Below are 27,476 nucleotides of genomic sequence, written 5' to 3' on the forward strand. Positions count from 1 at the left end.
TCTATCTGTCTATCTATCTGGTGGGCCCTGTGGTAGACACTCTTCCATGTGATTTTTTTCTGTCTACCCACCCACCCACATGCAGACACACTTGTTACAAATGAGACCAGTTCCTAATGGCTAGAATGATTAGAATGGCCTCCCAGAGATGCCTGGGTTATGTTTACCTGCCACAGTGTATACAGCGGGGAGTTCTAAAGTAGCACGTCTGGCAAAGCTTCACTGTCATTCCCCACATTTCAGGCCTCGCTCGTCCTTCCTACTTCCGTGAAGCAAGAGAAACCCTACCATGAGAAAGCAGGTGCACAACAGCAGCCATTCTCAAACTATTGGCCATGTGGTGTGGTGGCTAGAGCAGGAGCTGTGAAGCAAGACCACAGGGAAGGAGTCCCAGCTTTGAATTATTAATTGCATGTCCTTGGGCAAGTTACTTAACCACTCTGCCCTTCAGCTTCCTCACCTGTAAGAATGGAGTTAAGGATGGCACCTGCCTCCTGGGACTGGTTATGAGGATAAAATGAATGAGTTAATGAAAAGTGCTTAGAACAGTACCTGGCCCCTGTTCATAATAGTAGAAGATACTCAATAAATATTAAGACTTACTAAACAAATTTTACCCCTCCCCAAGCCCTCTGAGGGTTAACCCGTAGAGCAGTCCCATCACCCAGATTTGGGTACTCCTTCTGAACTTCTTGTCTTGATTCTGTTTATGTGAAGAGAAAACAATGTGATTAGTGCTCTATCTCACTGAACCACGGGTTCCCAAAGAAGGTACGTGCAAGTATATTCCCATTTATATGTACAAGGGAAGCTCACTGTTTACAGGGACTTTGGGGGACTCTTCACCACTGTATTCATACTTCCCTTCTAGCATTTCCAATAGCGTATTGTATTTATCTTTTCCCTGTTTTCCTTACTAGCCCATGAGTTCCTTGAGGGCAAAGGACATGTCGAAGTTAATTTTGTATTCCCAGACCCTAGAAGAGTGCTTGTCAGTAGTCGCTTTGGTTTATTGACTTACTGAACAAGTGGGAGAATGAGTGGATGGATGCATGGTTAATTCTTTTGTTAAGTAAATAGTCATCTCTGAATTTTGTGTCAATCTTTATTGCCACACTTTGGATTTTCTTAACGCAAGATAGTTGATGAGGTTATTGGTGATCAGGGCGTGTATTATGCAACCCCTATAAAAGCTGTCCCATAATTCTTGTTTGTTTTATCAGTCAAATAATTAGTTAATGATAATATATGCCCAAAGTACTTAGTTGTTGTGTTGTTGTTGTTGTTTTTAAAGTACTTAGTTTTAAAGGCCAGGCTCAAACCAATAAAAAGAAATGTATGCCTAAGGTCCTTCTCTCTGTATTATGTTCTTTCCCAAGCAACTGTAGGTACCGTGGGTGTATAAGATTTCAAAAATACACTTCAAAGTGTTACCACTCATAATTATTGAGTTCATATGAAACCATTTAGGAAGAATTCTTGGGTTTCAAAAAAGTATCAAGTTCTACAATGGTGCCGCACGGGAGGGAATGATAGACACTATCCAAAATACATACTTGGTGCATGCGGGCAAGAAAAGCCCAGAGGGGTGAGTGATTTATTCAGGGTCTCACAGCTCATCAGAGACCGAGCTGGCCCTGCCTTCAGGTCCCCATATTCTCAGGCCATTGGGTTTGTGGACACTGGGCCAGGATTCTTTAGTGATGTTGACTCTGGAAGATGCAGGACTGGCCCTGTGTGTCCAAACAAGCCCAGACAATGGCATGATTTCTGGAACATTAGGTCGCGGTGTTTGATCTGGGCTGGCGGCCAGTGGAAGAAGAGCCCTGTGGTCCACATTAATGCTCATGGATGTATACAGTCCATTCACCTGGCGTTTAACTTTTAAGGTGTGAGAGAAAAGCAGGTCTGATGCTAGGGAGAGGCAGCCTCAGAGGGGGACCCACACACATGCAAAGCCTTTATAATTTCCCTCTGCAATTTTTAAACATTTGAACTTTAAACTTTTAAACTTCAATAAATTATGTTGAAGGTTTGATGGAAACAAATTGTAATCAGCAACGGTTCTTTTTTTTTTTTCTCTCACAGTGGACTTGTATGTATAAAAGAATAGGAGGTCCTTTTAAACTAGGCAATGTAATAGTATACATGGTATTGGAACTTGTGTAACTTTTGTTCTTCTTTGAAATTTTTGTTTCTGCACCCAGATTCGAAGGATTCCAAGGAGAAGAATAAGATGGAAATCCTGTACATCCTGGTGCCGAGCGTGGCGATTCCCCTGGCCATCGCCTTGCTCTTCTTCTTCATCTGTGTCTGCCGCAACAACCAGAAGTCCTCGTCGCCACCCGTGCAGAGGCAACCCAAGCACGTCCGAGGTCAGAACGTGGAGATGTCTATGCTGAACGCGTATAAGCCCAAGGTAAAGTGAGCAGAGCGCGGCAGCATTTATGATGTCAGTTCGGGTTAAAGCAAACCTATAACCCTCCCCAGTTTAGAAGTCAAATGACGCAGACTCAGGTTCACAAGTGCTGGGGTTCGCTTGCAGGTAGCCGTGCATCTCTGACTGCATCTGAGAGAGCTTGCACATTCTTTCCTCAGTGTGTCCACTTCAGTGCTAGGCCCCATCGCTGCCTCCCCACACAGTTTGACTGCAAAGGAATCCTTAGGAGGCCATCTCTCCCAGCCCCTCAGGACTCAGCTGTTTTCAAAATCTCCAAGAAGGAAATTCCATACTCTTCCAATCAAACTGAAAGAGAGATGAAGAAAGGTAGAGAGGTGGAGAGAGTGGGGAGGGCTGGGGGGGAGGGGCGGGGAGAGAAAGAGAGAGAGCCAACATTATTCACTGTCAACCCTTTTTATTGCACAACAATGTACACGTACCTATCACCACTACACCGTACACTTAAAAATATCAAAATTTGCCCTAGCTGGTTTTGCTCAGTGGATAGTGTTGACCCATGGACTGAAGGGTCGTGGGTTCGATTCCAGTCAAGGGCATGTACCTCACTTGCAGGCTCTATACCCGGCCCCAGGTCATCGATGGGAGGCAACCAATTGTTGTTCTCTCTCTGGGTCTTTCCCCCTCCTTTCCACTCTCTCTAAAAATCAATGGAAAAATATCCTCAGGTGAGGATTAACAAAACAAAAAAAAATTTTTTTTAATAGCAAATTTTATGTGTCACAACAACAAAAGATATTCTTTTCACACCTCACTTAAGTCCCTTTCTCTTTGGTTTATGTGTATTTTAAGAGAAACGTTATCTTTCCTAAAATCTTTCAATGTTGTTTAATGACAGCTTGCCTTCGCCTCTGTCTGTGCTAAAGCAGCCCACTTCCTTTTAGCTGTTCCTCCACATCTTTCAACACTTGGGTTGCTCGAGGTCCTGGCACAGAACCCAGGGTCACTGGCCCTTGCCTTCAAGGAGCACATGCTCCATGTCTTGGAGCTGAAACACAGCAGAGGCTTTCTCTCCGGAAAGCCAGCCCCTCAATCCCAGGCCTCGGCAAAGAGATTTCATTTACATAATCTAAGATTCTGCATCCAAAAGCCTGTCTTTTCTTCTTAGTGCAACTCCAAAGGAACATTCATTCATTTGTTTGACAAATATTTATCTTCTCTGTGGGTTGGAGGTCATATTATTTTTTGACCCTCATAAACAGAAGCTACGTCACTTTTAACAAAGTTTTAGGAAAAAATGTCTTCACACTTCACACTCACTTAACTAATCCTTTTACACAATAAGTAGAATAGCATAATTGTGACTGACACACAGCCCTCATTTGATTTGATTTTGCTTTGCAATCGGATTTTTTACTTAAAAGGTCTTAGCATGTTTGTATTGTAAAGTCATATGTGTTGGTAAGGTTTTGAGGTTTCTTTAATGCTAACAATTCATTTTAAGTATTATTTCCCAAACAAAACCACTGTTCTCTTAAGTGTGAATTTTTACCATAGGGAGGGGGGGAAAAAAACAAACCACAGACCCGGGAAACCAGAGTTCACTAAGTGGCTTGGGGGACAGGTGTGGTGGAGGCTCATCTCCTTTGACATCCTATCTGCTTGCTAGCCGACATCGTACATCATCTATAATAATAAAAGCCTAATATGCAAATAAACCGAATAGTGGTTCCAGATGTCCTTCTGGATGTGGATGAAGCCGGGGCTGCAGCCGCAGGATCAAGGCAGCTGCTGTGGCTGTGAAGGCCCACTCTTGTACAGATTTCATGCATTGGGCCTCTAGTACACGTTATGAAACTTTCCACTTAATCTTTGTGAAGGTAGTAGAAGAAAATGCAGGGTTAATATTGTTATACATTCATGAAGTATCACCTAGTTGACCTCTTGCATATACCATGACTCTAAACTTCTAGGGCAATAGTCTTATTTCTATGGGAATCTTTCCCTGTCATTTCTGTTATTAAATGTTAAGGAGCCTTAGAGACACCAGAACTCTGAGTGGGAGAGAGACCCAGTCTGGTTACAGCATTCACTGTACAGCCACCACCCTGGAGAGGTGGGCTCCTTGTGCCATGGCAGGAGCCAGGGGGGATGTCATTTCCATGTGGGAGGACTATCCATTTTGTCGGTCAGCCTCCATCTGCAACTCAATTTCATTTTTAGTGAATGTTTCTTTTGCAACACGTGATCTCCAACAGGCACAATGTTTTGGTTTTGGTTTTATGCAGTCTTTCACGTAAAGATCTCAGAGAGCTTTGTGGCATAGAGAAAGTTACTATTTGTTGATTGATAGAATTGTCCAGAACTATATCAGGATCTTTTACCCTTGTTATCTCATATCTATTATAGAAGACTAGAGGCCCAATGCACGAAAATTTGTGCAAGAGTACCTCTTCCTTCCCCTGGCTGCTGGCACCGGCTTCCCTCCAGCACCCGGGACCTGGGCTGCCAGCATCAGCTTCCCTCTGGCCCCCAGGACCCGGGCTTCCCTCCTCTGGCCACTGGCAGGCACCCGGGACCCAGGCTGGCTTCCCTCTGGCCCCAGCTTCATCAGGAAGGATGTCTGGAATGACATCCAGAAGATGTCTGGTCTAATTAGCATATTACCCTTTTATTATTATAGACTAGAAACCTGGTGCATGAAATATGTGCACGGGGCGGGGGGGTCCCTCAGCTGGGCCTGCACCCTCTCACAATCCGGGACCCCATGGGGGATGTCCAACTGCCAGTTTAGGCCCGATCCCTGTGGCAGTCAGGCATCCCTCTCACAATCCAGGACCACTAGCTCCTAACTGCTCACCTGCCTGCCTGCCTCATTGCCCCTAACCACTCTGCCTGCCTGGCTGATTGCCCCTAACACCTGTGCCTGCCTGTCTGATCTCCCCTAACCACTCTGCCTGCCTGCCTGATCTCCCCTAACCACTCTGCCTGCCTGCCTTATTGCCCCTAACCACTCTGCCTGCCTGCCTGATTGCCACAACCACTTGGCCTGCCTGCCTGATTGCCCCTAACTACTCTACATGCCTGCCTGATTATCCCTAACCACTGGCCTGCCTACCTGATTGCCCCTAATCACCTCTGCCTTGGCCCCCACTGCCGCGGCTTCGTCCGGAAGGACGTCCGGAATGACATCCGGAAGGTCGTTCAGCTGTCTGGTCTAATTAGCATATTACACTTTTATTATTATAGATAGGTATTATTATCACTCTTGTACAAGCAGGGTATAAGACTCAAACTGATTAACTTGCTCAAGGTCAAAGAGCTCGTAATGAAAAGAGGCAAAATGTGAATATAGGACTTTTCAATTCCAGGCAAAGCCCTTCCACTTGCCTGACCCCATAAAAACGTTTTTGCAGAACAAATGATACTGGGAAGAGGGAGTGGGAGGCCAGGCAAACAACTAAATGGGATTCCATTTGGTCAGTTCTAGCTGAACACTAACCACAGGCATCACCCCAGTTGTGACAAATCCTTTATTGGCCTGAATAACAGTTGTAATCCTCAATGGTGGAGTCTGTCATGTGGAATTTGGCCAGAGCAAAAATAGTCCTCCATCCTCCATGGTCATAGAGACAAATGTTAAATATCCTGGGATAACTTTTCCCAAAGACTTGGCGATGTGAGTATTGTTTTCATCATTTTGGGGCCATTTTTAAATTGTGCCTTGCAAAATCTCCCAGTGTCAAGATGTTTTCCAACACAAGGTTTCCAATGTAGCCATAAACATCTCACAAGCAATTCTGAACCTGACGGGAAGCAGCAACGACTCAAGCAGATTTGACTGGGGCGGGAGGGAAGAAGCAACAGAAACAAATGCAGACTTTTTTTTCTTACTCTCCTAAGAGATTTGGCTCCCATCAGATTTGAGTTGTGCAGTTGTTTGTTTTGGTTCTTATTGAGTGCCTTTCCTGGAAAAAGCACAAAGGGCTTTGTAGACCTTAGAGAAAATTCCTAACTGTAAACAGCCAACCTCTGAAGCTGCTTTCAAAGGTCACCGACACATAAATATTCCAGTACCTATAAAATCTAAAAGGAAGGACACGCATAAGAATGGAGGAGGAAAAAGTCCTGAAAACAAACACCTTCCAGCATAAAATCAAAAGGACATTTGCCGGCTGGGATGAAAAAGGAAGGAAGGATGGAGGCGGGCCTTATCCTTATTTCTCCCTCTTATTTATCCACGTGAATGTGCCCTTCAGGGTTCACACTCTCTGTTTCCATCTTTCTGCACTTGCCGAGCTGCTACTATCCGCCTGAGTGTTTGGATTAGGAGAGGCTCCTCTGGGAGATGAGAAATCCGTGCCCGTCAGGGAGGGACACCAGGCCTCCGCAGACAGACTGGCTGACAGGACCTGGCGTGAGTCTCCAGAGAGGTGATGGTTAAAACTTTTGATGAGGGCGAGTTTCCTTCGGATCTGTGAGGAAAGGAAGCCGCTGGCCTGACCAGAGCGGCATCTTCACTCTGAGCCTTCAACAGTTGGGAAATGAAGATGCTCTCCCTGGCTTGACCCCCAGATGCCCTGCAGCCCTGAGAAGCCTCTTTGAGTGTCAGAGGTCTCCGCTGCTCAGAGAAGTGGCAGGCTGTGTTCATGTAATTGTAAAGGACTGTGTATTTTTATTTTCTCTTGTTCAGCCAGAGATTTCAAGCCATTGGGTGGGATTAGATAATCGCCTATCATTTCCATCTTTAAAATCTCCTGATGAGTACTCCAGCAATACATGAACGAAGGAGGCATTACAATTTTACAATCTGACTGGGTGCTTTTTTTACTTAAAAAGAGAGAGATAGAAATATCAATGATGAGAGAGAATTATTGATCACTGCCTCCTGCACGCCCCACACTGGAGATCGAGCCTGCAACCTGGGCATGTGCCCTGACTGGGAAATGAACCGTGACCTCCTGGTTCATAGGTAGACACTCAACCACTGAGCCATGCCGGCCGAGCTGACTAGGTGCTCTTTAAAAGAACGATGGAAAGCAAGCCACATCTGAGAAGCCTGTAAGCCCTAACTTCCCTTCTCCCTACTTCCTGCCTAGACCCTACCAACTCTCATGTGTCTGAAAAAGAGAGCAGTCGCTAAGGGTGCTTTTAAGGGAGAAAAGCTGTGGAACATGTTCCCCTGAGAGTCAGGAACCCTGTTCACACCGAGGGTGAACCCTGTTCTGTCCTTTCCTCTGTGACTCACTGCATGGGGTTTAGGCTCACAGAGAGGTGAAGGGATGGAGGAGTTTGAGAATGAGGGGCAAAGAAGCGTGGGCTTGGGGGAGGGCTACGGCCAAAGCCTGAGTTGGCCTGTGGGTCAAACTCCTGCCGCTCTGGCTGATGTGAGGAACACTGGGGAGGAAGCTGGATTTGCCTAGCTTTCTGAAGCTGGTAGCTGTCTTTTATTTCTCAACCTCATCTCTAGCCAGCTTCTCTGTTTCTTCGCTTCCAAAAGCAATTCATCTCTCCTCCTCCTTTCCAGCCAAGGTAGTTGCTGAATGTCCTGACTCATGATTATATTCTCCGGGCCTGTCCGTTTTGCCAGCAAGATGCTTCCTTCCACCTAAAACGCCTACTGTGTCCCGCTACCCCTGGGAAACCCCTGGCCTTACCCAATGTCACCACTCTTGGCACTGAAATGTCCTCAGCAACTTCTCCACTTACTCCCTTAAAGCCATTGTCTCCCAGGCCTCTGAGCTCATCGTTCTCTTGACAGGGACCTCCCTGGAATCTCCAGTGATGTCATTTCATCCAATGACCTTCTCCAGGCTTCATCCTCTTTCATTTCTCTGGAGCATTTGATACTCTTAACCACCATCTTGAAATACTTTTTCTCTTGGCTTTTCTCCTATCTCCTCCTGTTTCCTTCCCTGGTTCTTCCCATAATTCCCTAAATGGGAGCATCCTCTAATGTTTGCCAGTCCTCTTTTTCTTTCTCTCTCTCTCTCATGCTGACTTCATCTCTGGCATCACTTGAGCTCCCACTCAATATAATGATTCTGGAAGGACCAATCTCAAGTTATAAAATTCTCTCTCCCAGCACCCAAGAGTCCAGACTCTCTGGCCCTAACTTACCTTTGCAGCCACATTTTTCTCTTAGTCTCTTTCTGGGAGGCAGCATGACATACTTCAAAGAGCAAGCATGTAGAGGCAGAGAGATATGATCACAAATATTGGCTCCGTCGTTTACTACTGGCTGTGAGATCTTCAGCGAGTACTTTGAACCTTTTTGTTCTCACTTATAAAGCAAGGATAAAAATAGTACTTAAAAGAGGTATTTTAAATTTTTTTATTGAAATATAATTGACATACAACATTATATTAGTTTCAGGTGTAAACAGCATGATTCGATATTTGTTCATATTGTCAAATGGTCACCCCAAGTCTCGTGAGCATTCCTCACTATACATAGTAACAAAAGTTTACTTTCTGGTGATGAGAACTTGTAAGATTTACTCTCTTAGCCACTTTCAAATATACAATACGGTATTATTAATGATAGTCTCCACGCTGTACATTACCTCCCCTCGGCTTATTTACTTTATAAGTGGAAGTGTGTACCTTTTGACTCCCTGCACCCATTTTACCCACTCTGCACCCCACCCCTTCTGGCAACCACCAATCTGCTCTAAAAGAGATGTTTTTACCACCTCAAGGGAGTATGTCTGGCACCTCACAGGTACTCATCAGCTAGAAGTTCCTTTTACTTTTGTTAATGCAATAATATGAACAACCACAGACTTTTTAATCAACTACCAAATACTGTGTGCAGGGCCATGTGGGTCGAGGGGGAAGCTGCAGGCGCCGCAGCCCACAGCATTCCCGGGGGTGAGGACAGAGGGGAGGGAAGCACACAGGGTGTTCCTCGTGCCCGTCCAGTTAGCACCAATCCACTGTCCCACACCCAGCTCACACCCTGGATGCAGCCCACCAGGTGGAGACGGTCTGGTAATGAGGGCGGGGAGAGTGAGTATTGCACAGGGCTCTATTATGAACGGGTCTTACGAACAAGCTGAAGAGCTTCACACCCATTATCTCAACAGAATCTGTATAATAACCCTAGGAAGTAGGTACTGATTCGAGCCTGAGTTGTGGGGTGAGGAAACCGAGGCTTGAGACTTAAGGGTTTGCCCAAAGTCACACAGCTAGTAAGTGACAGAGCCAAGACGCGAACCCGGGCAGGCCCAGGTCCAGAGCTCCAGTGCTTCTTGCCCGTTTCACCTGATTGCTTCAACTTGGGGGCTGACTGAGACACGCAGGCCCGCGGCAGGCCCGCGGTGGCCCCGCTGACACTAAAATTACTGGCATCTGTGCTGCCTCTTTCCAGGAGAACAGAATCTCTCCCGTTGACATTGCAAAGCAACTCCCCCACAGAATCAGCCCTGGTTGCCACCAGACATTCAAACCAACTATTAGAAAGCTACGTTACAGAGAAAAGAACTGTTTCTGATGTTAAATCACTTCCAGAGAAGTGCCGCTGAACTCTGAGCAAATGTGGCAAACGATTGGTTGAAACTCCCTCTAGAATCTGCTTGCATAAGCCAAGAGGCACTTAGTTCGACTGCAGTCTTTGAAAATGTCCATAACCTCCTAAAATAAAATGGTTGTGGCCTTTAAGCTTGTAAAATGTAATCATTTCCATTTATGAGTGGAGTCGATTGTTTCACAATTCGAACACTGTTTACCTAAGAACCAGTAAAATGCACAAGAAAGGAGAATCGGCTTTAGAGTAAAACAGATTCCTGTCAACAGCCAAGTCCAGATACTAAAAAAAAAAACTCAATTTCATATGCTCTCTAGGGCTCTTGTGCCCAATTCAGGCAAAGGCTTCTGTAAAGTTCAGCTCACTTATCCCAGTCAACCTGTAGAGACAACAGAGGATCTTGAGCAGCGGTTCTCAACCTGTGGGTCGCGACCCCTTTGGGGGTCGAACGACCCTTTCACAGAGGTCGCCTAAGACCATCAGAAAACACATATAATTACATATTGTTTTTGTGATTAATCACTATGCTTTAATTATGTTCAATCTGTAACAATGAAATTGGGGGTCACCACAACATGAACTGTATTAAAGGGTCGCGGCATTAGGAAGGTTGAGAACCACTGATCTAGAGTAAGGTCTCGATCATCAGGGACCAGAGCAGTTGCTCATAGACATTCCACTTCTATACCAGTGGGCTTCATGCTTTTTAAATTATGGACCCCTTTGAGGGTTGAATGAAAATTGTCACTTCTTCCCAGAAAAATATGCCAACTTTGGAGTCAGACATGCTTGGAGTTGAGTCTCTTTTTTAAATATATATTTTTATTGATTTCAGAGAGGAAGGGAGAGGGAGAGGGAGGTAGAGATATCAATGATGTGAGAGAATCATTGATCCGCTGCCTCCTGCACGCCCCCTTCTGGAGATAGAGCCTGAAACCTGACCGAAATTGAACCATGACCTCCTGGTTCACGGGTCCACATTCAACCACTGAGCCATACCGGCTGGGCTGGATTTGAGTCTTGACAAAATCACCACTTGTCTTGGAGACTTACTTGCTCTGTGAAGCTCAAGTACTGACCAGCATCCTCTATATCAGAGCAGGTATTGGAACCCCCACCCCCCTACCCCCCCGGGGTGGCGGGGCTTGTTAAAACGCAGTGCTTGGCCCCACTCCCAGAGTTTCTGATTCCGCAGGTCAGAGAGTCTGCATTTCTGACAGGTTCCCAGGGATGAGGGTGAACCCACATGGAGGCTTCGCGTGGAGAATCACTGGCATCACCACTTAATAGTGGTGCTATTTTAGGCAAGTTACTTAACCAGGGAATGCCTTGATTTTTTTGTTTTTTTGACCCATAAAAATGGAGAAATCGTAGTGTAAATGTCACAGGGCTGTGATCCTCATCACAGTGCATTAAATGAATTGATGCATTAAGCACCTGGAGAGCAGACAAGGGACTGTAGTGTAGTCATTCAGAAGAGTCTCTGGAATCCGAATTTACAACCTAGTAATGTGGGATCACTTAGCTGCTCTGGTCCTCGGGTTCTCCATCTGTAAAATGGGGGTTATAGTCACAGTGACCAATTTCATAGGGTTGTTGTAAGGATGAAATGAGTTACTGTGCATAAAGTACTCGTAGCGTAGCACATAAACACTCCAAAAAATCATAGCTATTATTATGATCTCAGTGTCTTGCACATGGTTGGTGTTCGATACATGCTACCTAGTATTCACCTCAGATGGCAAGCATCTAGGATAGGCGCTGCACCCTCTCTACGCGGTTCTTGCATGGCTAATATACTACAGGCAGTCCTTGGATAACGTTGGACTCAACGACGTCTTTTCGTGGTTACGTCGCCATCTCCCATTTATTTATTAAAAAAAAAAAAAAGTTCTGTCATTTCGATATATGTACACATGTGCTTTATGTTTTTTATTATTTATTTACCACAAGTAAAGGTCAGGAATTGTGATCTTTCTTTTAAATTTTTTTTACTGTCTCACTTCATTACTGCTGTGTATGTGCCTCATGTGAGTGACATAGGTGCTTATGTAGGTGGGTTCCGACTTATGGCGAAAATCCCGTTACGTCGCGTCGTAGGAATGGATCTCTGATGTAACCGGAGGGCCTATTGTATTCTGTATGGATACTCTTTTGGTATATAGTATTTACACTATCAGCTGACTGATGCAAGCAGCTATTAAAATATGTCCCCCACGATTGGCTGCACATTCGAAGAAAATAAGCTGATGCCGTGGCCCAAGCTATAGAGTGACTTACATTTCAATGACTCTTGCTAAGACGGCAGCCATGCAGAATATAAGCCCAGTCAGTACTAGTCAATGGGCCCGACATTTTTCTCTCGCTGGCATTTCCAAAGCGTCTTCTGAAGCAGAGTATTACGTTCTCTGTGTTGTGTCAGTCAGAGTTGCTCAACCAGGTTCTTCAGACACTCTGTGGTCATTCATAGGCAAGGAGCAGGCACCCAGATCACGAAGCCGTTGTCTGACCCACACCCAGGCATAGGCACATGCAGCAGTGATTCTCCACGTGAAGCCTCCATGTGGGTTCACCCTCATCCCTGGGAACCTGTCAGAAATGCAGACTCTCTGACCTGCGGAATCAGAAACTCTCGGAGTGGGGCCTAGCATTGCGTTTTAACAAGCCCCTCCGCCCGGGGGAGGTGGGAGGGGGGATTCCAATACCTGCTCTGCTATAGAGGATGCTGGTCAGTACTTGAGCTTCACAGAGCAAGTAAGTCTCCAAGCAGTACCGATCTCAGGGGAAACTGTGCTTCCAAAGAGAAAAAGGACCTAGGAGTGTCCTCCTGGTACCCAGATTACCCCTGTGGTTTCAGTAGGGCCCGGATCTGCTTCACTGTTCCTCTGAGGGGCCTCAGGACCAATGCTATCATGCGGAACCTGCTCTCCTACAGACACTTGTGTCCAGCTAGTATCAGCAAATGTAGAGCAAGGAAGATTTGTAAAAGGGCAGCAGTCGTGGGGCATTCAGGAATAGGGAAGGAACCAGCACAGGACCTGGAGGGGCCGGGGTGGGTTGCATGAATATGAACCTCAGTTCTTTTTCACCCCTTGCTATTGGAGCCACCTTCCTGTCCCAGGGAATGTAGCTCTGCTTTTTATCTGTGTGTCGGCTTCAAGTAAGACTCAAAAGTAGAGCATTCATACCCTGTTCAGGTTAGAGGCCAAAAGTCACAGAGGGGACCCCTGCTGCACACAGATGTAGGTGGCCCTCCCACAATTCTCCCCTCATTTCCGGTGGTAATCACTTAGGTGGGGTAAGCAGGAAATGGAAGCTTAGCAGTAAGCCCTGTCACCCAGAGGAGTCATTTCAAATGTATTAGCACCTAAGGTGTAACTTCCCAAAGGTGGAAAGAGATAAAATCACTGAGTCTGTCCTCCTCACCCACCTGCCACCTACATAACTGAAATTTTTTAAAACCCAACCCCATGACCCATTGCTTTCCTATCTCAGGTTCATGTATCTAGAAGGTTCACCTGTCCCCACTTTGTATTCAGCACTCAGGTGAAAGAAGCCATCAACATCAGCCATTGAGACAGTCCTGTCATACTCACATCTGACTCATATCTAAGGGACTTGCCTCTCTAGTGTTCTCCCCACAGTTGCTCTAAGGCAGCGGTTCTCAACCTGTGGGTCGCGACCCCTTTGGGGGTCAAACAATCCTTTCACAGGGGTCGCCTAAGACCATCGGAAAACACATATATAATTACATATTGTTTTGTGATTAATCACTGTAATTTAATTATGTTCAATTTGTAACAATGAAATTGGGGGTCACCACAACATGAGGAACTGTATCAAAGGGTCGCGGCATTAGGAAGGTTGAGAACCACTGCTCTCAGGGAAGAAGCACAATCGGTTTGGAGACTAACGTATCAACTTCTGCATCAGCTTTGATTTTTCTCTCCCCCACCCCAAATTATATAATTTTTAAAAGCGCACTGGGGCAGATGTGTGTTTACTTTTGAGAAGTAAAAATGTTAACATTTAAACTGAAAGCCTGTTTCAGTTTTAAGGTACTTAATTGCCTTACAGCGTATAATAAACCGAGCCCATCTTGTCATTCAACTAATGGAGGGAGTGATAAAGAGATAGGAGCCTGGGACCCTATTCATTCCAGTCTCCCTTTGTACTGGGTTTACTTTGGCACCGTGCCTCGTGTGTATTTTACACTTCTCTACATTTTGTACATCCCTGTATGACAAATACTTGTCAAACAGAAACTAAACAGATTTATAACCCCTTAACTTGAAATGAGCCAAAATTGAACTGCCAAAACTTTATGACTTCATTTTCTTTCATAGTTTTCCACTACATTGGTTCAAACAGACAAACCCCACTGGAGGTCAAGCAGAGGTCATTTCACTTTCATTACTAAAATATAATTTACAATATGCCAGACCTAAACAAGTTTAGCCTAAGGGGTTTGTATAATGTAAACCATCTGTTCCCCAACAATACAGCTAATTTCCTGCCGTTACCGTACATCTACTGGCTGCTTCTTTAAGGGTTTTTATGATTTTTTAACTAGTTCAGGATTTATGTGAAATTTGAAAATGAGTCTGTAGTTAAGACTCATTTGTACCAAGTAACTTGAGCATTTAAAAAATGCAAATCACTGTGTAAATCGTTCCCCTGAAACCCAGCTCTGAGCCGGCTTTTTCTGGGCACGTCCATGCCGGCTGCAGCACAGGTGTTTGCAGGGAAGAGTCTGTGAAATCTGCCATGTTCGTTGCTTTCTGTGCTTCTTTCCAAAGCACACCCCCACATGTGGCTCTGACTAGCTCCGGCGAACCCCTCCTCCTCCCTGTTACAGGCTGGAGCAGAGCTGACACCCTGTGCTCGGTGACCCACCAGGTATTGGTAAGATATGGCAAGACACACTTCGGGTCGAAATGGACTCTCTTGAGTGTCTGAACAGGGAGGCAGAACCATTCTAACTCCACCGCGTGACCACACACTGAAGGCTGGCCCCACAGCCCCGCACGGTGTCAGGCCCCAGGCCCAGCCCTCAGAGACCTGCCGAGGCCACGGGGATTCCCGGCCAGCAGGCTTCTCTGGTTTCAGACAGAATGGCGGGGCCCAAAGCAGAAGGCCTTGCACGCACGAGTGTAGCTCTTTTGGGTCCTGCAGAGTCTTGATACTCCTGAAAGCCTCTTTCTTCACCTGTAAAATGGCTCATTTGCCACCTGCGTGTAGGGGACTGTGGGCAGGCTTCTTAGTCATGAAGCCGCAGGAGCCACGTGTCCAGCTGGTGCTGCCGTCCTGTCCTCTTCTCTTCCAAGCCCCCGAAGTTTGGCTTGCTCGCTCCCTTTCCCCATCTGCCACCATCCGCTCTGCCACACGGGCTCTTGTCCCTCCATCTTCATCACCCATCCTCAGGCTCCAAATATAGTCTCTGTCATTTTTTTAAAGACTTTTTTTTTTTTTAAGAACACTAACAACTATAGGACAACAGAGAAATATTAACAAGAGGAAACTTATCATATATTATTTTAATAGAAGACATTATAGAAGACTGTCTAGAAATCATTTGTCGTTATTCCACTTCTTAGATGACTTCCCTAATAAGAAAAGTAAGATTGATTTAAAGAGAACTTAATAGGTGAAGTTGCTTTCATACATTGTTGCATCTAATCCCTATTGTAACCATGGAAGCTAGATGTTATATTATTTCATAGCTATGAAATAGAGGTTCAGAAAAGTTAAGAAACTCACCCATGGCCAACCAGCTAATATATAGGGCCTACGCCACAGGACTGTTGTATTAAATGAGTTAATATTTGTTCAGTGCTTAGAACAGTGTCTGGCGCATAGTCCATGCTGTATGAGTATTAATAGAAAGCAACAAGTCCAAGATGCAAATTCCAATTTGTATGAGCCCAAAGTCACATGAGTTGAATTACACCACCCTGCCCATGGGTTAATTTCAGCAGCGGCAGGAGGAAGGAGGAGTTCTAATTCCTCATTATATCAGTCTACTATTCCTTGGGTTTAGTTCCTAATTCCCATTTTCCCTCAAAAGAAGTGTATTATTCAGTCCCTTGTTCCTCTCTACCACCAAAAGCCAGAGGATCCTGTTTAGATAAAAAAAAAAAAAAAAAAAAAAAAAGTAACACTTTCTATGCCATTCCAGGGACCTTCCCATAAATTGGATTCAGTTGCATCATTAGGAAACGTTCTGATGGAAATCTCAGTCTTAATGTCCTGCAGGAAAACACCCCTTTGGCTCAGTCTTGTCACAAAAGCAAAGTCATCTGAGTGCAGCAAGAGAAAACAGTAGGGTTGGTTCAGTGAGTTCCTTTTCCCATCCCCCACATGCTATTCTCCCAAAGGAACTCCATAGCGCCCACAAGAACCCAGCCCCTATAAGCAAAATGGAAAATAGTGGATGGGCCTGTGATTGCAGAAGAAATTATCTGATTCAATCTGATGGAAAGATTGGTCATATGTTTTCTTTTTAATGACATACTTTTTTGAATTGGTAACATATTTTGCCTGGTTCAAAATTTTAAAAGAATAAAAAGGCACGAAGTAAAAAAATCTTCCACCTCTGTCCCCTCCTCTTAGTTCTCACCTCTGTGCCCACCCAGTCGCCACTGTGGTTTCCTGAGCATTGTTTCTTTATGCAAAGACACACGAATATAGTCTTTGTCTTCTCCTCTTTCACACAAAAGCAGAATACAGTATTACTGGTTTTTGTTTTTTACTTTTTATTTTATTTTAAAATATGTTTTATTTGATTTCACAGAGAGGAAAGGAGAGGGAGATGGAGAAACATCGATTGGCTGCCTCCTGCATGCCCTCTACTGGGGATCGAGCCCACAACCCAGCATGTGCCCTGACTGGGAATCCAATTAGCAACCTCTTGTTGCATGTGACAATGCTCAACCAACTGAGCCGCACTGGCTGGGCTTTGCAGTTTATATTTAACTCAGCAATAGGCTTTTGGAGCTCTCTCCATATCAGTATATAGAAAGAGTCCTAATTTGTTCTATAGAATATTTTGTTTACTGGCTCCACTGTAATTAATCAGATTTCTCCTCTAGGTAAACATTGAAGTTGTTTCTAACCTTTTGCCATTACAAACAGTACTGTAATGAACAAATAGATCAATAAGCTTTAATTTCCTAAATATATAAGCCAGTGGTTCTCAACCTTCTGGCCCTTTAAATATAGTTCCTCATGTTGTGACCCAACCATAAAATTATTTTTGTTGCTACTTCATAACTGTAATGTTGCTACTGTTATGAATCGTAATGTAAATATCTGATATGCAGGATGGTCTTAGGCGATCCCTGTGAAAGGGTCGTTCGACCGCCAAAGGGGTGGCGACCCACAGGTTGAGAACCGCTGATAAGCAATGCATTACTATTAGTTTTAGCAGAAGTAACTTTCCTATAAGACCTGTGTTTTCAAATACAAACCCCATAAACTCTGCTTGAACAAATAAATGAGACCTAATTGCAATAATATTTGCAGAGAAGAATTAATGTTTCGAAACCCTCAATTCCATTTTGTACTTCCTACTGGGTGTTTTGCTGGAAGTCTGTTTACACTTATAATTAGGTTAGAGGGCATTTTTGCCCTGGAAAATGTCAGCCTAGAACAGAGCCGATCATCATGAATTCTAAATTAGTAGAATTTGGATTAGAGGAGGGTTTTGGGGGGTTTTTTTTACTTATTTTTCCAAACTGTTGTTTTAAACTCCGGGTGGAGAGCTCTGCATTCCAGATGGATTTGCAGCATTGTCAGCTTCAATTGGGATCCACAGAGCAGCATTCTTTTCCCCCAAAATAAAGATTTAAGGTACAGGGATTATTTCAAAAATCCGTTTATGTACAAATGCATTGCTTTTATGACTTCTTCCCTAACAAATTAGAATAAACGTCAGGCTAGATTTGAGGTGAATTTTTAAAAATAGGAAAAACATAGGACCTGGTAGACATTTACTGCCAAGATCAAATGTCACCATTTAATACTTATTTTTATTGTGAGGCACATGCTTTCCCCCGTCTATTTTAAGGGCAGTCAGTCAACAGCCCTCTTGCAAAGCCATAGGCATATCAATTGGTACGAAGGGAAATGCAAGGCATTGAAATCTGATTAAGACAAAACATGCAGCAAGTTAATAATAGTCAAAGTTAAGTAGTATTTACCATGTGTCAGACAGCATGCTGGGTACTTTACAGATGCTAACATATTAAAAGTTCGCAAGAATCCTACAAGATAAGTAAATTGTATCAAGTATTATCATCTCATTTTACAGACAAAGGAATTGAGGTATGAGGTGGTTCAATATTATACCCAGGGTCACACAGCTGGTAAGTGGAGAACTCAGGATTCAAATCTGATTGGCTGGCTGTAGCGATCATGCGTGTAACCAGCCACCACCCTGCTTCTTTCACGTAGTAGCATTCAGACCATAAAGCCAAAGGACTCCAGAGGAGGCAAAGACCATAGTGGTCAAGGAGCGCTTCAGAGGAGGCAAGGATTCGATAAGCAGAGAGGAGCACATCCCAAGTCTCCCCAACTCTACTGTGAGGACAGTCTTTCATTTGGTTTCTCTTGCTTTTTGCACAATCAGTATCCTAAGAATAGGAGAGCATTGCAGGAATAAAGGTACTAGGCCATAATGTGCACGGTGGAAGGCAAGGAGGCCTATTGAACTACAGTGATGCTATCCCAGAGAGGAGTAGCAAGGGTAGGCAGGTGAGGGCCAAATCACAGACACTCCAAGTGCCAGGCTAAGAATTAAGGCTGTATCGTCTGCAGCCGTGCTTCTCGTGCTCTGATGTCCACTGGAATACGTGGGGCCTGGTAAAAGCACATTCTCATTCAGTGGGTCAGAGGTGGGCCCAGGAGGCCTCATTTGTAGGAAGCTTCCATTGATGCTGATGGTGCTGTTCCAAGACCACAGCGGGAGCAGCGAGACTCTAGGCAACAGCAGGAAACCACTGTTGGAGCAAGGGGTGTAGAAGGGTGAGTTGGGGAGTGATGGGCAGAAAGGTACCAATGACGGCTCCCCTAAGCTGCAGCCAACTATTTAAAATGTATACACCTACGATATTTTAATCTAATTTATAGAACCTTTCTATGTTCCACCCGTTTCTTCCAGATGCCAAGAAGGTGTCTTAAGAAACGTTTTAGCCCAGCTGGTGTGGCTCAGTGGAGTGAGCGCCATCCCATGGACCAAGAGGTCCCAGATTCGATTCCCAGTCAGGGCACATGCCGGGTTGTGGGCTCAATCCCCAGTAGGGGGCGTGCAGGAGGCAGCCAATCAATGTATCTCTCTCATCATCGATGCTTCTATCTCTCTCTCTCCCTCTCCCTTTCTGTCTAAAAATCAATTAAAAATTTTTTCAAAAAAATAAATATTTTAAACCACCCTCTTCCTCTCTTTCATACAGAGCAAGGCTAAGGAACTGCCACTTTCTGCTGTACGTTTTATGGAAGAATTGGGCGAATGTGCCTTTGGAAAGATCTATAAGGGCCATCTCTATCTCCCAGGCATGGACCATGCTCAGTTGGTTGCTATAAAGACCTTAAAAGACTATAACAACCCCCAGCAATGGACAGACTTCCAACAGGAGGCGTCCCTGATGGCCGAGCTCCACCACCCCAATATTGTCTGCCTTCTAGGTGCTGTCACTCAGGAACAACCTGTGTGCATGCTTTTTGAGTATATGAATCAGGGGGATCTCCACGAGTTCCTCATCATGCGGTCCCCGCATTCTGACGTTGGCTGTAGCAGTGATGAAGATGGGACTGTGAGATCCAGCCTGGATCATGGAGATTTTCTGCACATTGCCATTCAGATCGCAGCTGGCATGGAATATCTGTCTAGTCACTTCTTTGTCCACAAGGACCTTGCGGCTCGCAATATTTTAATCGGAGAGCAGCTGCACGTGAAGATCTCAGACCTTGGGCTTTCCAGAGAGATATACTCCGCTGATTACTACAGGGTGCAGAGCAAATCGTTGCTGCCCATTCGCTGGATGCCCCCCGAAGCCATCCTGTATGGCAAATTCTCTTCTGATTCAGATATCTGGTCTTTTGGGGTTGTCTTGTGGGAGATTTTCAGTTTTGGACTCCAGCCCTACTATGGATTCAGTAACCAGGAAGTGATCGAAATGGTGAGAAAACGACAGCTGTTACCCTGCTCCGAAGACTGCCCACCCAGAATGTACAGCCTCATGACAGAATGCTGGAATGAGATTCCTTCTAGGAGACCAAGATTTAAAGATATTCACGTCCGGCTTCGGTCCTGGGAGGGACTCTCCAGTCACACCAGCTCCACGACTCCGTCAGGAGGAAATGCCACCACGCAGACCACCTCTCTTAGTGCCAGCCCAGTGAGTAATCTCAGTAACCCCAGATATCCCAATTATATGTTCCCAAGCCAGGGTATTACACCACAGGGCCAGATTGCTGGTTTCATTGGCCCACCAATACCTCAGAACCAGAGATTCATCCCCATCAATGGATACCCAATACCTCCTGGATATGCAGCGTTTCCAGCTGCCCACTTTCAGCCAGCAGGTCCTCCCAGAGTGATCCAGCACTGCCCACCCCCCAAGAGCCGGTCCCCGAGCAGTGCCAGTGGATCAACGAGCACTGGCCACGTGACCAGCTTGCCCTCATCAGGATCCAATCAGGAAGCAAATATTCCTTTACTACCACACATGTCGATTCCAAATCATCCCGGTGGGATGGGTATCACCGTTTTTGGCAACAAATCTCAAAAACCCTACAAAATAGACTCAAAGCAACCATCTTTGCTAGGAGACTCCAATATTCACGGACACACCGAATCTATGATTTCTGCAGAGTTATAAAATGCACAACTTGTTGTAAATGTGGTACACAGGAAAAACTAGAAAGTCGTAGAAAAGATTTATATTCAAATGTTTTTATTAAAGTCAGGTTCTCATTTAGCAGATATTGCAACAAGTACCTTCTGTGAAGTTTAAGTTGTGTCTTACCAAGCAGGGCAGACACCCAGCCGGAAAGAAACCTTGTGGGATTAACACCTCATCAGGATGTGTGCCATGACATTGGGATTCGTTTCACGTACTGAAACCTGCAAACCGGCGAAGAGGAAAAGATCCTTGTGATTAAGCATCAAACCAAAAAGGAAAGTCAGATGGTGCTTTGTGTATTTCACTTTCAGCCACCATGACCGGTCTCTCCCCAAAATGTATATACCGTAGCATTTGTCTACCTGCTGTCTTTCCTTCAGGACCTATGTTCAGGAATTGCGTTGGTTCAGTTTAAACTCTGTGCATCTTTATGTGGAAGTGATGTTCGGAAGCAATGAGGAAGCCTTAGGCCAGATTTGCAATCCCAGATGGAAATGAGCCATAAGACAAGTATAAGTGCCCCTGAAGCCTTCTACGCAGTGGGGCTTCTTTGGGAAGGTGCTGAGTGTGGCTCTTTGTGAATCTCCTCTGCTGATCATGCAGGCCTTTCCTACATTTTCTTTTCCGCCGTGTGTTTACACGGCCCTTGAAATAATATAGGGCATCAAGCGATAAGAAGGCTAGATGTGGATGTTGGAGTTGATGATTGGTTGGTAGTGGTAGTTTATTTTGTTGCATTAGAAATGAGGCACCAAAGGAAGCAGACAGGAAAAGGGCCCCTCGACCTAGATCAGCATCCATGGGTTCCCATGGGGACAGCCTTACGGGAGCTTCCCTGGACGAATACATTGGCGAATAGAGGTGTGGCTGCAGATCAGCACATCCATGCTTGCAACTTCCTGTCTATGAGTTGTTCAGTGGACTCTGGGGAAGTAGGAAACTCTATGATACACTATCTAGATAATTTAAAGTTTCTCACTTTTTTTTTCTGATCTGGAAATAGTCACAGTTTTTATGTCAGCACCAAGAGTTGCGACAATTTATTCATAGGATTAGTTGGAATCCAAAGACTATGAATGCTATTTTGTAAACTATTACAGTATTTTTAAAAAGCAAGTACCGAGTTCTCACTTCAAAGATTACCATGAACTGAATTTTTTAAACTGAATAATAAAAGCAACATGATTATTTTTACCTTAGTTAGAGGGAGGTATCGAATGTGCATCTCATGCCATTTACCTGCTAGCCATCTTTTGCCAAGTTTAGAATTCCTGTAGATGGGTTTCGAGTTCTATGTAGAAAGGAATGTTATGGTTGATTTTTCTCTTGTTAAAAAATAGCTCCTTTATTCTAAGAACAATGTCTCCAAGTCTCTTTTTTTATTATTTTACAGCTAAAGAGACTTATAAAGAGACTTTCCAGATATAGAGTAATTCCTGGAAATGATATTTGATGAGGAGAATGTAAGAGAATTAGAAGCACATTGTTGTTCAATTTAAAAAAAAAAAAATACCATTACGATGAGAAATCTAGGAAATAAATGTTTACCAGGATATGTTTCAGTTTTTCCAAACACCGAATCTTCAAATAAACAAACATGGACTTATAGGTACTGTGAACTTAAACAATTGGCTATATTCAAATTTATTCAGAGTTAAATTAAGACATTTTTGTGGCATAAATAAGCTGACTCAGAAGTTACATTTCTTAACTTTAGGTAGAGGAGAATATTTGTATCCTTTTGTTGCTATGCAACTGTTTAATGATGAAGATTCAAACCACAATTTTGTATATCATACGACAATCAATTGTTTTCCAAGAATATTTATTATTTTAAGTAAATACAATTTCAGTGAATCTTGAGTTTTTCTAGGAGTCCCTTAAAGGGAAATTAGCATTCCATGAGCCAGTAAAATGCCTACTCTGGAAAAACATTGCTATGGTAAAAAATAATAATAATTCAAGTTAGTTTTTTATAAAGAACTATAACATTTATTTTAAACATTTTATAATTACTGAAGTCATTAAGGTGAGCAAACTAAATTTCAAAACCACTTGTAATAATGTATTTTATAATAGCACTGTGATACTACATAACACAGTCCCTTTTGTATTAAAATAGTATTTTTTTCACAAACTGAAAAATATCTTTTGCTTTGTTGACAATGTTTTTTTGTAAAATGACTTTATTTTCAGATATTTTCTTTTTTGCACAAAACTATTGTTTATGGTTTGTATCACAGAAGTGAAAATATATCTTTGCATTTTTATATCTGGTCTGTTTCCTTGTTTCCTTTTGTGTATTTGTTTTTAACTCAGTAATAGATTTTCTTCAAATATATAATGGCAATATGCAGATATCTCGCCCTACCATATCTTTTCTTATTTTCACTGCATGCATTTAATCACTGTACTACTTTAATGTTTGATTTGTTATTATGGGCATTTAAAATAGACAAGCATGGAATTGTAATGACAAAAAGGCTATTTTATATTAAGGATATATGCATTTGTATTTCACACACCAGAGATGATATTAAACACTGATTATTTTATGCTGCTGTTTATTAAAAATGTTTACCGTAAAATATTATTTCCTGAATATTGCTATCATGGAAGTATTTGGGAATTTTCACACTATTTCTCCTAACGATTGCTATTTCATAGAACGAGGAACCATATTTCCTATTTACAGTATTTCATTGAAATAATATTTTTTAAAACAGGCTTTTAAAAAATACACTTGGGCATTCTTTTGCTAGTGACCATAGGTGGAAGGAAGAATCCCAATGATTTCATGAGCATATATTATCACCTACATATGGCAAAATTTTAATTTTTAAAATCAAAATAATATATTAAATAATTGCAACCAATGGAATGTAAAAATTGGATTTAAAAGTTGCGTTCTTTTCTGCCTTGATGCTTTCAGATGAACTTAGATATCAACAATCATGTCTTAGGCCCTAACTGGTTTGGCTCAATGGATAGAGCGTTGGCCTGCGGACTGAAGGGTCCCAGGTTCGATCCCAGTCAAGGGCATGTACCTTGGTTGCGGGCACATCCCCAGTAGGGAGTGTGCAGGAGGCAGCTGAATCCACGATTCTCTCTCATCAATGTTTCTAACTCTCTATCCCTCTCCCTTCCTCTCTGTAAAAAATCAATAAAATATATTTTAAATAAAACAATCATGTCTTAGGACTCTGGAGAAGAAAAAGCTGTGTACGTCTCTATTCTACTTAGATTCCAACCCTATCGATACAATAAAAGAAATGTGACCATCCAATTGTCACAGCTTACCTTTATGACTTTATTTGCCCAAAAGAAGGAGTTCCCCATCTGGCTATGAATACCCACTGTCAAGGAAAATGAGTATCATTATGAAAGTTCAAAGAACTTGTCCATTTCTTCTCTTTAATACAGAAGGGACTACAATAAAACCTTCAGGGCCTTATCCATCTGTTTTAGGTACAGCTCCTGTCACCACCTCAGCGATCAGACTCAATAAAGCAATCACTTCACATGGCAGTGAGATCCGTGTCAGGCTGGGTTTCTTCCTCTCACTTGAACTCCTCCATCTGCCTTTCACTCCCATTGCCTTCTTATGTCTCTCGAGGCTCTTCCCTCCCACCAGCCTCAATTCTTCAACTCACCTGCAAACTCGCAGCACCACCTCAGGTAAGGCCTACTACAAGTCACTAAATACTGATTTGAGAGGAGCTCTATTAACTACAAACCTTCAAAGACGATCAACTATCCCCGAGGTTCTCAAAGTGTGGTCCTCAGATGAACAGACCTTGAAGCTTGTTAGCAATGCAGATTCTCAGGCTCCACTTCAAATTCTGGGGGCCTAGCAATTTCTGCTTTAGCAAGCCCTCCGGTATTATAAAGATTGAGAATCACAGAACCACCCTAATTTAAAGGCATAGGAGTAGAGGGTGAGGAGATGGTATATATATATATATATCCAGTGCACAAAAATTTGTGCACTCAGGGGGAGTCCCTCAGCCCAGGCTGTGTCCTCTCGCAGTCTGGGACCCCTCGGGGGATGTCCACCTGCTGGCTTAGGCCCGCTCCCCAGGGGATTGGGCCTAAGCTGGCAGTCAGACATCCCTCTGGCAGCCCGTGAGCCCTTGGGGGATGTCCACTTGCCAGCAGGGAGCAGGCCTAAGCTGCAGTCGGACATCCTTAGCGCTGCTGAGGAGGCGGGAGAGGCTCCCACTACCACTGCTGTGCTGGCAGCCATCAGCCTGGGTTGTGACTGAGGAAAGTTCCCCTGTGGGAGCGCACTGACCACCAGGGGGCAGCTCCTGCATTGAGCGTCTTTCCCCTGGTGGTCAGTGTGTGTCATAGTGACCAGTCATTCCCAGACATTCTGCTGTTAGGGTTAATTTGCATATTACCCTTTTATTATATAGGATATGCATTTAATAACATTTTAGCCACTTTAGTTGCCTTAAAGGAAATCAAGTTTATTTAATCACAAATTCAGCACTAAATAATTTGTGTCAATGTTTGACAATTGGTTCCATATTTTTTGTAGTTGGTCATTTGGATAGAAAATGAACAGCACCTAATCTTTGTCAGGAATATATTCCTTGTCTAGTTCACTTAAGACCCACATTCTTGGATAATCACCAAAGTATTTTTCCTTCATATGGACAAGCTCAAAAGTGTTGGTTTCTTAATGTACCTTTTTTTACTCCTTGCACTGATGACTAACACAACTAAAAAAAAAAAACTCTCCTCTTTGTTGCCTCCTGACAAAATTAAGGTCAAGGATTAGCTGGTCTTTTTTGGGAGGAGGGAAGACCCAGCTCGCAGTGAGCATCCCCACACCCTGAGCTTCCTGTGATAACCTGGCCCAGCAGGCTGGATGCGGTCGCCTGTGGCTTGTTCCACTGTGTTCCTTGGCCAGCTGCAGCCCAGCAGTCCTCCTTGGCTGGCCCTGAGTGCTCCTCTGCTCAGGCGATGCTCCCCATTGCCTTCAGATGCTCCCCATTGCTCTGAGGAAGGTCACCAACAGGGATCTAAGAGAGGTGCTAGAATGAAGCTCAGACTTCTTAATTTATAGCTTTGTTTTTCAACCAATAGTTCAAATGCTAAAGAGGAAATGCAATATAAGAGGAGCAGGAGCAATAAAGCACACACATAAGGAAAATTTTTGTAGCCAAAATATGACCGCACCTGAGGTTTGTTACCATAAATACCAGAGTATTAGGACACTTAACTCAGAGGAAGGAGAGACTTACAAGCCATCAAAGCACTCTAGGTCAATGTAATCCTCTGGGAAATTAGACTGAGAAGACTTAAAAACATAAAGACATACAGGGAGAAGGTCTGCTGACATATTTATGACTAGTTGGATCCTAAGCACCTATGAGTCGCTTATTCACAAACAAGTACTAGAACATTTGTTGACCAGGCCTGACATGCTTTTCCATAGCAAAGTGACCAGGTTAGTAAATATTTTTATTCACGAATGGTTACAATAGGAGAGAAACTCTGCTTTAAAATTAGATGGGACATTACTTACATTTTTAAATAAGTATTTCTTTTTTATATGTATTGCTTTCAGAGAGGAAGGGGGTTAGAGATATAGAAACATGAGTGATTAGAGAGAATCATTGATTGGCTGCCTCCTGCATGCCTCACATGGGGGATTGAGCCCACAACCCAGGCATATGACCTTATTGGGAATCAAACTGTAACCTCGTGGTTCATAGGCTGATGCTCAACCATTGAGCTACACCGGCTGGGCCATTAATTATATTTTTTAAAAAAGGTAGATTTTATGCTGAACTAAAGATAATTCAGGGAATTTTCAGTTTGGAGAGAAGTGTCAGTCTTCATGGATCTGTGTTCTTGGTTGTAAATGCAAAGACACACAAATCAGCAGAAGCAGCTGCATAAAGCCCTAGACCAGTGATGGCGAACCTATGACACGCATGTCAGAGGTGACTCGTGAACTCATTTTTTTTGGTCGATTTTTCTTTGTTAAATGGCATTTAAATATATAAAATAAATATCAAAAATATAAATCTTTGTTTTACTATGGTTGCAAATATCAAAAATTTTCTATATGTGACTCAGCACCAGAGTTAAGTTAGGGTTTTTCAAAATGCTGACACGCCGAGCTCAAAAGGTTCACCATCACTACCCTAGACTAATGCTCAAGCTTGCCCAGACTTAGAGGCACTTGGAACTTGCTTCAGAAATAGATGGAGATCAGGCTCCATCCTATTGCAGATGCTCCTGCAGTCCTTGGGCCTGGGGACCATAGCTCCACTTATCCTGGGGCCCCTGCTAATACAATTCCCTAAAAGGTTTCTTTTGAGTCTGTACACATTCAAATCGCTGGAAACGAGCTGCAACTCCCCAGTGGCATAGTCTAGGTAGTTGACTGAGTCTAAGCCTAAAACCGATATTCAGGTAACATGACAGTGTAGAGCTCCATTGTACTTCCAGGATTCACTCTGGAAATAGAGTATATTCGCTGTGTTGGTCAGCTTGGCTGCAGGAATCACTCCAAAACCTCAGCCTTGCAAGAGCAAACATTTCTGTTTTTTTCTCATGTTGGTCAGCAGAGGTGGGCCTGCTGCTGTGCCTGCACCCAGGTCTCTGAGGGAGAGCTGTCCTCATGGCA

General features: G+C 43.7%; 1 protein-coding gene across 1 annotated transcript in view; it reads left to right on the forward strand.

Annotated features, from left to right (window-relative positions):
- Positions 1–23,857, forward strand: part of ROR1 (receptor tyrosine kinase like orphan receptor 1) — a 166,868-nt gene extending 143,011 nt beyond the window's left edge. The window contains exons 7-8 of the mRNA XM_036351568.1: positions 2,208–2,419; positions 19,379–23,857. Coding sequence (XP_036207461.1) covers positions 2,208–2,419; positions 19,379–20,806 — 1,640 coding nt within the window. The 3' untranslated portion in view covers positions 20,807–23,857. The remainder of the gene's footprint in view (positions 1–2,207; positions 2,420–19,378) is intronic.
- The last annotated feature ends 3,619 nt before the right edge of the window (positions 23,858–27,476 follow it).

This window comes from Myotis myotis, unplaced genomic scaffold (assembly GCF_014108235.1).
Source record: "Myotis myotis isolate mMyoMyo1 unplaced genomic scaffold, mMyoMyo1.p scaffold_m19_p_2, whole genome shotgun sequence".
Lineage (NCBI taxonomy): Eukaryota > Metazoa > Chordata > Mammalia > Chiroptera > Vespertilionidae > Myotis > Myotis myotis.